Source organism: Stegodyphus dumicola, chromosome 5, assembly GCF_044657685.1.
Source record: "Stegodyphus dumicola isolate Sdum_Otavi_A_Nest chromosome 5, ASM4465768v1".
Lineage (NCBI taxonomy): Eukaryota > Metazoa > Arthropoda > Arachnida > Araneae > Eresidae > Stegodyphus > Stegodyphus dumicola.
In genome coordinates, this window is record NC_140772.1 from 198148112 (window position 1) to 198162996 (window position 14885).

Here is a 14885-nt window from a genome sequence, read left to right on the forward strand (position 1 = left end):
TATTTTATTGCTGTATATAGTTATGATATTTCTAAACAAAAACTCATCTCTGTGTGGTTCTGACGCCATATTGAAACGGGTAAGCAAGAAGGTTTTCTGATTATGACACGTGATAAGAACTCGGTCGGCTATTGGCTATAGGCGCGCGTCGCGGGCGAAAAGCTGAACAGAGGCGAACTCAGTTTTACGTCTTCTGCGTCAAGCGAATTTACGCCGGCGTCAAAAAAGTTGCGTCAACTGCGTCGCGAGCGTACTCGTGTGGACGGGCCTTAAGATGAAAATGCAGAGCACTATCGACACACATAACAGAATTAGATTTTCAGAGGCGTTTCACATTCAAAACTTTCTGTTTTAGTTAACGACTCTAACTTCAATTCATCTTTACCTTCAGGCTTTAAAAAAATTGTGCTTTAGTTTTCTTATTTCATCAATAGATGGGGAAATTAGTCTATCCATTCTTATCTTATTTTTTTACTATATCTTATCTTGTGCATTTGTACTTCTGCAGCTGAAAGTGATGGTTCGGTAATACAATCGAAACTAGTCCTATGAAAATTTGCAAATATAACACTGATTTTTTCTATTTAACTTCTAAATTAAGAATTATTTTATGCTACCATGTTTTTCTTAACATGTCGTAATAATACGCAGTCTTTGACAAAATGTCGTGATATTGTCTTCAGCACTAAAAAAATTATAAAGACTATTATTTTGGTATAAATGTCATTCGGGGTATAACATAACAGTTTGAGCAAAATAATTATTCGGAAGTCCACATAAAATGATGACCACAACCATTATTTTATCACGGATATAATTTTATAGAAACCGAAAATAATAATACCTCGAAGAACTTGTAATAAAATTCCCTTATTTAGTGTTATACTAAATATATATTTGGCCGACAAGGAACCCAGTAATAAAAAAATCTCGAACATCCGTACTCGAAGGCGTGTCAGCCATTCCATGCATTTAAGAGTTTTATTATGTTCGAAAAAGAACGCGTTTCATCAGAATAATTATTTTGTGAACTTATATTAATGCTTTTAATAATTTCTAAAACTACATAACTGAAAAGTCGATGATTTTAAACTGTAAAATTGTTGGCAGTATTCTATTTTAATTATCTTGGGTAAGTTTCTTTTACTTGAAAAGATGAAGAAATTAAACAATCTAATTCATTTAGGGATATTATTGCAAATCATAATGAACTTTGTGTCTGCCTGAAAACTTAAGTATTTATTTAAAATTGCTTTCGCTTTTTTAGGAAAGAATTTTTAGTCTTATGGAAAGAAACAAACACTTGCTTCAAGTTTTTCGATCATCTGAAAGCTAAGTGAAGTCTATTATCGGGGGAGGGGGGAGAACCTGTCCTTTAAAATTTGTTGATATCATTTTTCTCAATTACAGCTCTTAAAAATTTATTAATTACAATGCTTAAATTTGACATCACTATCTCAATTCATTTTACTCTAATTATAAAATTATTACTTCGTTCATGATATGTGCTAGTCGTTAAAATACATATATTTATCTCCAAAACTTTTAAATAAAAACTGAAATGTTTTTGAAATAAATCCGAAAATTATCTAGTTAAAAATGGTATGTAAATTTTAATAGATTATGACACAATTTCTTTCTTTTTTTTTTTTTTTTTTTTTTTTCAGAAGTAAAATACAGAATTAAATTTTTTTAGAAGCGAAATAGGAAGATTTCTGAACTTCACTCGGATTTATGCGAAATTCTTTTACCATTTCTCCTTTGTAATATGTATGATAAAGTTTAAATTAAATTTAAAATCTTTAAAAATTGTACAGTAATTGTTTGAATGCCTTCTCTTTCGGAATGTTTGTTTCTTTTGATTGCTTGGAATGATAGAAATTTCATTGCTGAACGAGTTAAAGAACTACCTACTTCTTAAAGACTCACTGAACAAGAATCTTCTTATTTCACTAACTTCTTGTTATAAGAAAAAAAAAAAAAAAAAAATCTGAAAGTTTTCAGATTTTACACTACGCCCAAAGGGACTCTTTTTAATATTTTGTGTGATACCTTTATTAATTAAATATCATGTTATTTGCACATAAACCATAAAATTCATTTCAACAGCAAAATAATTTTAAAATCAGCATATCTTTAGAATTTCCGATACAGTCTCGCGCACTGGAGATAAAATTGTTTTTATTTTCTTAGTGTTGCCATTACTCACTTTGAAATCGTCGAGTTTGTTCATCAAAAATTCGTTAAAATATTACAAAATATGAAATCGATAATAAACAAATTCAAAATTAGGGCTCCCAGGTGCCCATATTCGGTAGAAGATTACGTTATTCAAAATTTGATGGTTCTAGGTACCGTTGTTCTATCACAATGCGAGAAACATACATACATTCATGCAAATTCTTCATTATTTAACTTTATTATTAAATATTATCGTTTTGTGTTATTAATATAACACAAAACGATAATATTTAGTGGCCAACTATTTGAAAAGTGATTCGCCGTTTATAACGAATCGACGCAAAATGCGAAAAAAAAAAAAAAAAAAAAATACTAACCCTTCTGGGCTAAAAATAGGTCAATACAATTTATCATTTGTAATTTAATACTTTCTAAGAAACAAACTTAATTTGAATGTGAGGTTTTTAAATATTTATTATCTTTTCACGCTGCTCCAAATTATACTGAAAGAGGTTTGACGTGATTGTAATAAAAAATTTCCAAGTGGTAGTTTTTGAATTCGGATTGAAGGATATAATTATTGACAAATTTATATATTTTAATTCGTGCAACAGAAGAAAAGTCTGTTATTCAGTGTAATTCAGTCTGAAAACCGTCATTCCGCACTTCACCGGTGACACCTTCAAGATAAATTACAGCTTATAGTATCTGAATAATCTGTCCAAAAAAATATGATTTTTCAATATACTGATTTTATGCCTTTTTCCAACTAACACATTTTCTATATATATTAAAACAGATCCTCTTTCCTAACGTAAGTAAAACTATTAATTCAATTTTAATTAGTAAGTTTAATTAGACTATGAGCTTTACTTTCAGTAGGTTATGAAACTCTGTATGGTTAATTTCAATGTGTTTTCCTGCATGCATTCATCTTATATATATTCAGGGTGAAAAACATCAAAAACTTATTTTAACAAAGATCTGAAATATAGCAGACCTTTGATGAAGGGAAGGTTCTAGAAGAAGGAAAAATAGTAAAATTTCAGTTACTTATTTCGCCGCCCATAGGAAGATTTAATGGGAAAAGTAGGTTTTAAAAAAGTTATTCCTGGGTTCCTTCCTTTTCTCTCTTAAAAATTAAGGGGGGAAAATGAAATAGTCTGCATTTCAAAAATAAAACTTCAGATGAAGGTATGTAAACGGCTCCCTTGCAGCCTAGCCCTGAACACTATAGTTCGAATCCCAGTAAAATAGTTAGCAGCATAGAAATATTCGTCGCTTCCTCCGTGTGTAATATGCATCCAAACCAGTTTCCCTTAAAATGTCCTCCATTTGATTGGGGAGGGGAATCCTTACGTACGTAACCATGATTTATATAAAAAATACAGGTTAATGTCATTATTAAAGACCTAATACGTATTTTTAGAAAAATTTAGATTAAATTCAGGTATAGCTAAATAAATTAATACCACAATTTCTAAATGTAAATACTTTAAAATGAATGTGAGTTTATATATTCCCTTTGTTAATAGAAATGTCTGGCAGGAATTCTTATATTTTTGCACTAAATCTTTTGCTTTTCCGAAATTCAAATAAAATGTGCAGTTTACAGCACAATCATGAGAATTACATATTAAATGAATATGAATAAACATGCACATGAAAGGCTTCGTGTATAAATTAAGGACAGGTTTTTAATTCCTCAAAGCGATCGGGATTTAGAGACAGATGCTTCCTTAAAGGATATCCTAAAAGGAATTGGTTGCATATATATTAGCACATCGGAAACATGACATAAATTGCACAGAGAGGCCCTTTCCGCAGCTAATTATTAAATTCGGAATGAAAATAATTAGTATCTCACATCTTCATCTACTGAGCAACTGATAGCTCAAGTATTTAATAAAAGTGATCGGAGTAAACAATTTATTATCAAGATCATTATAAATAGCCGTATCTTGTGCATATTATTTCAAATGTTTATAGTTTTATATAGGTTTGGTCATTCGTTTAATTGAATACGCAATAGCACTCAAGGGTTCCAATTTCAGCTGAAAGACTGGGCTGTTCATAACGATTTCTCAAAATACACGTGAAATAAATGAGGTTAAAAATTTTTTGAAGCAATTATACCTCACAAAAAAGAAATCCATCACGGATTTCGCCAAGCTAATAAATTTTAATGAGTACCGTGGGACAAATTTCTGAATTAAAAAGCTTTTAAGAATATCCTACAAAAAGAAAGTGCACTCAGTATAATAACGACTTCCCTTCGTATCACTTCTTAATTTCCATATTTATGAAACTACGTTTCCTTTTATTGTAGTGCAAAATAACGTTTTATTTCTGTATTAAAAAAGGGGGGTACAGCAGTCACTTGGAAATGCAGTCAGCTTCGTGAATAACAAATGCTAAATGTATAAAATCTTGTAAGAAGTGCTTTCATTCAGTATTTACAACTGAGCTATAGGAAATAAATATTATTTAAAATGATTGATCAGTATCAGAATGTACTACTTAACTAAACTGTATCTCTAACGTATTTTTGGTTGTTATTAACTTTCATTAATCTTAATATCGAAACAGAGTGTTTCTCATATATCTAGCATTCATATATAGTGTTAGTTCAAAGTATAAAACTGCACTCATTTACAAAACTGATATAAATTACACTTGTGTCCCGCAGATAAAGCTGTCGCTTTTTCTACGTGGTCATATGTCTGGCACACACAGCTAGCAACTGGAAGATCAGCAGCACGAGTGAGGTTACAACTATTGTTGCTCGTCTGTAAAAAAAAAACATCTCTAGCCCCCCTGAAAGAAAAGTGCGTTTGATATATAGTTCAACTGTCAATAAACCAATTACAATTTTCGCCATTTTCCTTAATGGGTCATGGATGGATACACAGAAAGCGAGATACAGTAAAGTTCCAAACTAAAACTAATATGGCTCAGATGGTGAGAAGTTACTGGAAATGTAATGTTTTACGGAATAAGGGATGAGTTAGATAAATGCATAATATTTTATTGAATATTACTCTACTGAAAGTTTTGGCCCAATACAGGACACAGAAAAGTACAATATACTTTAGAATAACTTAAAAGTTGCAAGATTCTAGCTAAATTAAAGTTGGGACTATTCACTAAGTCCAACTGTGTCGATAAGAACAAGCAGAGAGGGCGAAACACCCTATCATTCAACTCAAGAAAAATCGGCATTTCCTGGTGCTTACAAATCTATGCCAGTACTTTCGGCGGCAAATTCTAAACAGAAATGTAAAATTAAAACTAAGTGAAATAATCAGTCAAAGCTGTACACAGATATTTAATGCATAGTTAACTCATGGCCCTATCACCGATGTAGACAAACCGGTAATTACTATGCATGGTCGTAAAACAGCAAGCTTAAATAGAAGAGAAACAACGTGGTTGAAAAGCAGAACACGCTGTGTCTCAACTAACTCAGACACCAGCTTAAATAGCATCTTTCTACCATACTTAATTCTTTCGGTGATTTCAAGGCTTGTGAGTCATCTTTTAACTTTTCCATTGACTTTCATCTCTTTTTCTTCTAATCCATATCCATTTTTATTCCCTTTCTCTTGTGTTACTGGACAAAAATTATTCTTTTGTTTATTTATTATATTCTTAAATATAAAGCATATTAAAATACGACCGTTCACCATTGCTATAAGATCATTCCTTCTTCTTTTCAGACTTGAATATTACATATACATTTATTTAGATTTAAAATACTTTTAACATGTTTTATAAATTAAACAACAAAAAGTATAGAAAATGTTAATAAATAGCAAAACTTGAATAAAAGTAGTTTTTTATATTCATAAACTAAAACGACACAACAGCTATAAGGCTGGCCACATTCCCTCCTGAAACTATGAAATTTTCCCTAGGTCTATCAGCTTCAAAATCATCTGTAACTTGAATGATTATAAGTTGCAATGGATCTCTCTGAAATTTTCTCTTATATTGTCCTCGCATTTCAAGACTTCCATTAGCACTTTCGGATAAATTATCTTTTAATACAGCTTAATATGGACACATCCATTATTTTACAGTACAGAAGAAACTGTAAGGAATAAAAATTAAGAAAATTATTAGATATTAATGAGCATATACAATTTTTTGAGACATTCCACACATAACATGATAATGGGGTGTTTTTTTGCTAGTAAGTCATTGCCTAAAGCATACAGTAGGAAAATGACAGTTCCAAGGCAGGCGACACTATTCTTTCAACATCGCACAGCCCAAAGAGTATTTCAGGTGCTGTTATTAAAGAAAGATGTAATGATAATATGCATGTTTACTGACAAATAACAAGACTCATTTGCTTTTCGATATAATTAAGCCAGTTGTACTTTTATTTAGACAGATAAAAGCTAGATGTTTAAAACTTTTCAAGGGAATTAACAATACACTGTATGACAATTAATGAAAAATTTACATTAAGTAGATACATTATATACAAATAGACCATTTGTGTTTTAAGCTGACAACATTAAGTAGATGGGTGATACAAACTAAGAGTGAATAGAGAATTATGTGAACTAATATAGATTATAGAACATGATCTCAATTTCATTATTCTTCCATACAATAAGTAAACTACCATATTTACTCAAAAATAAAACATACATTTTTGCTATATTTTTGTTCTACAATCTGGTAAGCTCTTGTAAATAATATGATAGATGAAATTCCAGGATAATAAGAAAGAGTTTAATCATCATATTGTACAGAATTAGAACAATGTTTAAATATAAAGTAAATCACATTAATAGTTACTCTATATAATGTGCAATTATTGTTAACTGTCACATGGCTTGTGAATACATTTCTCATAAGTTAATTAGTATTATTACAAAATTAACTGTTATACCAAGCAAGATGGAAAAAATTCAAGATTTTAATAACTTTGAGTTCAATTTTACATAACTTCCATTACCAAAAATGTATATGAGTAATGCCCTAAGAAATCTAGAAATGGAGCTAATTAATTAACACTGTGATATAAATCTTATTCAAAGATACGATACAAACTGATTAAAATTTATTCCTACTTGTCAAAATATAAATCTCTCAGTTATAAATTTTTTCAATAAGAATAATCACTTTGTTTGTGAGTATATTTACATGTGAAGAGTCTTCCCATAGTTAAAAATTTATAAAAAAAAGATGAAAATTGACCAACATGTACACAGAATTCATGATGCAGTTAGTTTCAAGTAATTTTCCTCCAAGATTATAAACTTTATCTAATTGAAAATTACATTTAAGAAATTAAAACATTTATAATTATTTATATACAAACAAATATACATAAAACAATAAAAGTAATAGTGATAGATAGAGAGAGAATACTCTTTTTTTTTTTTTTTTTTTTTTTTTTTCAAGGTTTAGCCTACCTGAAAATTTTTTGCAATTTGTTAGTTGTTAGTTTAACATAAAATAAGTTAGGTAGTTAATTCAATATTAAAATCCTCTGAAAATTAATTTTAGTTTGTTAGCTCTATCAATACGTTTGACACGTGCTCTACCATTAGGCATTACATGGAAAGGGAGGGATGCCCTGTGGAGGTCTTTTTAAGGGAAACTGGCTCGTATACACGTTACACATGGGGAAAACCACAAAAACGCCCATGCAGCCAGCCCGTTCGCCGGGACTTGAAGCTCGGACCGAACTGCCAGTGTTCAGCGGATTTTACCGTTTGGCCACTGGTGGGCACAATACGTTTGAATTATAAAGCAACAGAAATTTCTTGAAGGCCTTTAGATTTCAAAAAGAAAATAGGTAAAAATTTGAATTTTTTTCATAATTAATATTACTGTTTATGTAAGTCTTGATAAATATTTAGTAAATAAAGTTTTAAATTTAGATAAAAAAATTTATTTTGCTTAAGAATAACAAAAAAGAATTAATATATTACAAAAAAATTTTAGTCTGTCAGATACATTAAAATTATGCATTTGGCCCCTGTGCGATCTGAGATTGAGATCATTAACATAGGTAATAATGTATCCCTAACAATATCTTTTGACTGCAACTAACAGTACGATTATTTTCAGGAAATTGTGAAGGAAACTACAGTCGCATTATCCGCCGAATCATCCCACAAGGTCGGCAATCATTGGCGACTAATTTTTTGCCACCCTAAAGTAGCCAGGTTAGAGTAGACTGAAGGGTACCCCTTGTATGATCGCGAAGATGTTGTTTCCTTTATCATGAAGTTGTTGTTTCATTTATTGCCAAGTTGTTATTTCATTTATGGTACCCTGAGTAGTTGAATGTTCCGTAAATATACTTTTACCAGAACTGGTGCTCCTTTGACTTTTTAAGTGACACTATATCAATGTGTACATAGACAAAGTCAAGGGAGTGAGCAATGCTAAGTTTGTGCAATTCTGTAATTTTTTTCAAGTGAAAATAGGTCAATATGTACATGGATATCGAGTTTGTGCAATTCTTTGACTTGTTATTTTGTCTTTGTGTAGCAGCAATTTTTGGCGTTAAAATCGCCATTACACTAAGCCAAAGTAAAGAACTGCACAAACTCAGTATCCATGTACCACCAATTTTCGCCAAGGGGTACCCATAAATATACTTTTACCCAGTAGCCATTTTAATAAATAGTGGTGAGCCAAAAGTTACATAAAAAGGTAACAAATTAAATCAATTTAAAATGCAAGACACATATACAATGTAACAGTAAAAATTACACAAAACAAACATCCATAACAAAATACTCATAATTTCATAAAACAGTAACAAATCAAACAAACTAAAAATCAAACAAACACCCGTAATTAAAACACTTTCTATTTTCTCAGTCTTTTGTCCATGTGCACAGTGATCTGTTTTAACTTTAAAAAAGTATCACAGAGTTGCAGAATTCTCGGCATTGCACAGCAAACTGGCCCTGTGCTCCATGTACACATCGACCTACTTAATAGAATATCAGGGAAAATTATTATCACATCACCTAAGAACAGTTCATAAACTACTTACGAGTTGAAGATTTCAAAGATAATGTAATATCAGAGATAAACGAGAGCTAGTCAAATGCATCATTTTATAACTTCAGTAAAGGATGAATTTCACTTAATTTTATAAGTATCTATGTGTTTACTCTCCAAGTGTTATGGACATGAAATTCCATATTGAAGAATGGCTTTCTCATTTGTTACACATGCAAATTTCTTCATGTTCCTGATAAATCCAGTTTCGGGTTGGATGTATAATGGGAAAAAATAAGCCCATGTACAAAATGGTGCTTTTGGAATTATAATCAAGAAAATACAACTTGTGACATTTTAGGGGACTATGAAATTTCAGGAAAAAAAAAAAAAAAAAATAATAATAATAATGCTTGGAGGGTTAAATCACTTTTGAGTTTAAATAAATTAATAGAAATACAATAGAGACCACAGGTATTAACTCTAAAATTCAAACTACAGGAGATTTAGGCTTCTATCACACATCCATTTGTTTCAGATGAACAACTGTTCCAAACAATTTTTCTGCCTGTTTTACCAGGGGAAGCAAGATGCGCAGTTTTTCCCTTCTTTTAAAAAGAAAATTGTAAGTTCTCCATTTTTAATAAATAAGCCTAAATCTCCCATCATCAACCATTTACTTTGCCCTTCACATGGTGCCCTCGAAGTGATCTATACTGACTGGTTGTTTTAAAACATGTGACAAAGCAGAAAAACTATGCTAAAAAGCTCCGAAATGTTTAATGTGCAATATGATCTTTAGAAGAAAATCAAGTAAAATGGTTAAAAATACACAATGAAATGAAATATATTTAATAATAATAAATATCGACATTTTTAATTTTAAATGTGAAGAAAGCAGATAAATATCTGACACTAACAAAAATGCATAAATCATTTTAAATAGCATTTTATTTACATTAATGAAACCATGGTCTATATTTTACTTGAGCACTTTAGGTAAAATAAACTTTTTATATTTCCAAAAGATAAACATAAATTTTACTACAGACATATTATTAGAGAATAAAATTACTAAATGTAAAAAAAAAAGTTTGTTGCTTAAAAAACGTATTTCCATGCAATTAAATCTCAGAAACAACAAATATGTCCTAATGCTTTGTCTAAACTCAAAATTTTGATTATTTCTGAATAAATTTTTGGGGATACAAAAAGTATTCACAATGCCGGCAAAATAGGAGATCCATCATATAGCCAAAATATACTTATGCGGAAATCTACGCATGCATATACATGCACCACATGAGCATTTCAGTACACATGGATTTCCCATACTCAATTCTCATTTTTGTGATAGGCGTTTGTTTTTCATTAGGTGTTCTTTTTTCTCTTCAAAAGAGTCATAATGTAACACAGGAATCTGCTGGCTGATTAAAGAGAAAGCATTACATTTCTTTAGAAATACAGCAATTTGTCAAATAATGAATGAATGCAAAAATCCGCATTCCACGAGGCTGTTTTTAAATAATCGATTTATGAACATGCAGTATGAAATATTGCAATCAAAGTGCCAGAATGCGAGTCAAAAATTGGAAGCTATATCTTGTATACAACAACCTTTCCTTTCATTTATTGTTGGACATAAGTGAAGATACAACAGTGAAGCTCTGTGAAGAATTGGAATTATTCGCTATGGTAAGAGTGAAACTCGAAACTAGTATATCAGCTGCTCTTGGACAATCATGATAATGGTCATTACACACTGGCAAGTTTATGTGCGTTTTGCAGTTTTATGATTTCTTTTAAATGAAAACAGATTATTATTTTTATGAGGAAAATAGTGACCCCCCCTTAAAAAAAAAAAGAAAGAGAAATATATAAGGATTTCTTGAGAAAATAAGTTTTTGTCATGAATGTTTTCTGCACTTATAATTTTGTTCAATGATTTCTATTTTATGAAAATCTTAATCCATTGTCATTTTGAAAATGTCTCTGTGTTTTATTCAGAAAAACATGATTTGCCTATGAGGCAGCAACCTCTTGGAAGGGAAGTGCAGATAATTACGAAGCACAAAATTATGTGTACTTTTTCTGTTATCAGGACTGGATTTAGAAGTATAGATATGTATGTGTTTATGTATGCATGTGCATAAGCACATATGTACATACATACATTTCTGAGTCTGGTTCTTATAACATATCAATACCTATTTTTTTTTTTTTTTTACTTTACTGCATTTCTTTGTGTTTTACTTAATAAAAACTAATTTTCCATTTTCAGAAAAATATTTCAGAACTGATAACATTTAGAATATTGTGCCATTTAGTTAATTATTTAGTCATACAAAATTAAACACTCCGTTACCCAGTGGTACTGTGCTCAGCATTAAGCAATAGTTTGCCATCAGTATGAACATGACTATGTCTTTTCAGCTGAATTTTCTGTACAAATGATTTACTACACACATCACATTTATATGGTTTCTCTCCAGTATGAATACGCATATGCGTAGTCAAATGACTCTTGCACGAAAATGACTTACTACACACATTACACTGCAGTGGCTTTTCACCGGAATGGATAAGTTTATGATCTATTAAATAACTTTTGCGAGCAAAAGACTTACTACATGCATCGCATTGATATGGTTTTTCACCGGAATGGATCATCTTGTGCCTTAACAAATGACTTTTATTAGCAAAAGACTTATTACAAATATCGCATTCAAATGGCTTCTCGCCACTGTGGATGAGCATATGCCGCACTAAATGATTTTTCCGTAAAAAGGACTTATTACACGTGTCACATTTATGAGTTTTCACATTTGTGTGAATAAGCTTGTGTGCTTTTAATAGGCATTCTAGTGCAAATGATTTGTTGCATATATCACATATATGCATCTTCTCATGAGTGTGAATAAACATATGTCTCTTTAAATAATATTTGTTTGCAAATGACTTGCTACACACATCACATGCATGTGGTTTCTCCCCAGTGTGAATAAGCATGTGTGCTTTTAAGTGAGTTTTCCGAGCAAATGGCCTATTGCATATTACACATGCATATGGTTTCTGACCAGTATGCCTAAGCACGTGTGTGCTTAAATCACTTTTCACTGCAAATGACTTGCTGCACATTTCGCACTTATAAGGTTTCTCTCCTGTGTGGAACAGCATGTGAGTATCCAAGTGGTTTTTCCACGCAAATGATTTGCCACACAAATCACACTTATGGGGTTTCTCACCAGTATGATTAAATGCATGTTTCTTTAAAGCACTTCTATTCCGAAATGGCTTGCTGCACACTTCACATTTAAATGGTTTCTCACCTGTGTGAATAAACAAGTGCTTCTTTAATGTACTTCTGTCTGCATAGGACTTGCTGCATACGTTACATTCATATGGTCTCTCATCTGTATTGGTTTCCATGTTTTTTTAAACTGAATATAAATATACAAAAAATAGGATTCTTATTACATATGAATTTTTATAGAATACACATCATGTATACTTTTTTGAAAATTCTATTGTACTTAATTAGCTTACCGTTTATCAAATAATATAATACACACACATGCAACTCATTCGTTTCTTATTATCAAAGCAAATTGTTACAAAAGAAATTCATAAATTTCCTCACTCATGTAAATCTCAGGATTATAAAACATCGATTTGAATAACTTGCTGATATAAGCTTAAAATAAATAATACACACTGCTTTCCTTTAATAATGAATAAGAGCAAACAGAATGTTCTTTGAAGTAATGAAATATCTACACTCTTTTTATGCATGCGTCATCTGTTTCATCACAAAATGAAAGAAATTGATTACATTAAATCAATTATTTTTCTAATGCATTATATTTAGAGAACGAATAGTTCTGTTCTTTTGTTTTATACTTTTAATGCTGTTATCGCTATTAGTAATTCCAGTAGGACACTACAGATCAACCAAAATGTAACAATATTTCAACATCCTTCATGTGGGGATATGCCAAATGCAAAGTATGTAAATTTTATCACTGAAATACGTTATTTTCCTATTTATTTCCTTTCGGATCTGATACAGGTTTTCGAAAAACGATTTCAAATAAGCAAATCTAGACATTCATATTTTACTAACCCCGTTGTTACACAACAACCATAAACGTGTATCTTATTTTGCTGCTTTCAAATCTTTTTGCTTGTGGCAAACTACAGGAGGACTGGAAACCATCAATTTCGATGGAGAAAACATAGATGAAGTAAATTATATATCAAGAAATTGTATTCTTGTGATGAGGACTTGAAAATGATTTGCCAAGTTTAAATGCGCTAATACTAATGAAAATGCGTTGAGAGTAATAATATGGGTTGAAGTAAGGTTCAACAAAGTCCTATTCCCGCTTTGGAGAATTCAAAGCAAAAGTCCTAATACTTTTCCATTCAAATCATATTCTTTAATCTAATATCTAACGAAGTCAGTAGAACTTCACAGTTAAATTCTTCTCCTCGTTTGCATTCAAACGCGATTCTGAAAATACGTTCTGGCCGGAAGTTGTAAGCTGAAATTAAGGAAGATAGGAAAGTAACTTTTAACTAAAAAATTAACTGTTAGAAAAATTAATGTAAACCTTACAGTTTAGTTAAAATAATTATGGAGTATTCTTTAATTATCATAATATTTGCATGATGAATGTTACTTTATGGTAGGTAAACTGTTTTTTAGTCATTTTAAATTATGATTGCTATGAAAATCTGTTTGTCATGTAATTGATTGTATGAATAACATGAAACTGTGTTCTTAATATTTGCAGGTTGATATGTAACAAAGCTTAGAAATTTAGGATTTAAATATTTTATAAGATATTTTAATATAAAAAAATCTAATAATGATTCATAATGGAATTTTTAGAATTATATTACTACTTAATGCTAGTAATTTTGCTTTATACTATTTTTTTAAGATATATGAATTTTTCTTGCTTTAAATTTTTCTAAGTATTAAATTTACATTAAGAACTTGTTTTTATAATTCTATAATGTACCTTATCTGTACTGTGTTTTAGTACAAAGCTAAACTGGCATTAAGATACAGTAAGAGCAAATTCTGCGCTTTATTTTGGAATAATTTGCGTATTTTGAATCAAAAGTAAAATTTATTACTTCTTTGAATGACTTTATTACAATGGCCACTGGTAAAGAAACATCTAACGTTCATCTGTTTAATTTATGTATATGATTTACATATTTTATCCATTACGTGTATATTGTGTTGTGCTTAGGAAAACCAAAATAGAAGATTCTAAAATCGAAGCGAAAAAAAATTAGCATCGTTTTTGGGCTTGTGATCCAGTCTATGGACTGGGCTGGCTATTTATGGGAGGAGACCCGGGGTTCTTCCAGATCACTGGCTAGACTTGTGTTTAGACAGCTCTGGACTACAGAGTAAACAAACAGTCTTCACAGGAAGGACTAGAGCCATCGTTTATTCGGTGGTGGTTCGGGCTCGGCAGGGTCCATATGGTACTGTCAGGTCTGCGACCAAAGCTGTGGGGACCAAAGAGGGATTGGCTCCTCTCGGTCGGTGTAGAGGGACGTACGATCTCGAGGTTAAAACATACCGTCCTTGTAGCTAGCACCGCGAGAGGGAGTGGTGTCTCGATCCTAGGAATTAATCTTTGAAGTTAGTCTAACGTGTGAAGCTGTCGGAGTTGAGATCGGGCCTGGACACTCCGGTATCT

At 31.0% G+C, this 14885-nt stretch overlaps 1 protein-coding gene across 1 annotated transcript; it reads right to left on the reverse strand.

Annotated features, from left to right (window-relative positions):
- Positions 1-6551: 6551 nt before the first annotated feature.
- LOC118193232 (uncharacterized) lies at positions 6552-13323 on the reverse strand. The gene has a single exon (XM_035364317.2). The coding sequence runs from the start codon at positions 12589-12591 to the stop codon at positions 11524-11526; it is 1068 nt and encodes a 355-aa protein (XP_035220208.1). The 5' UTR covers positions 12592-13323; the 3' UTR covers positions 6552-11523.
- Positions 13324-14885: the final 1562 nt, after the last annotated feature.

Excerpts from the sequence above, each read along its gene's own strand:
- LOC118193232 (XM_035364317.2), bottom strand. The coding sequence starts at position 12,591 with ATGGAAACCAATACAGATGAGAGACCATATGAATGTAACGTATGCAGC.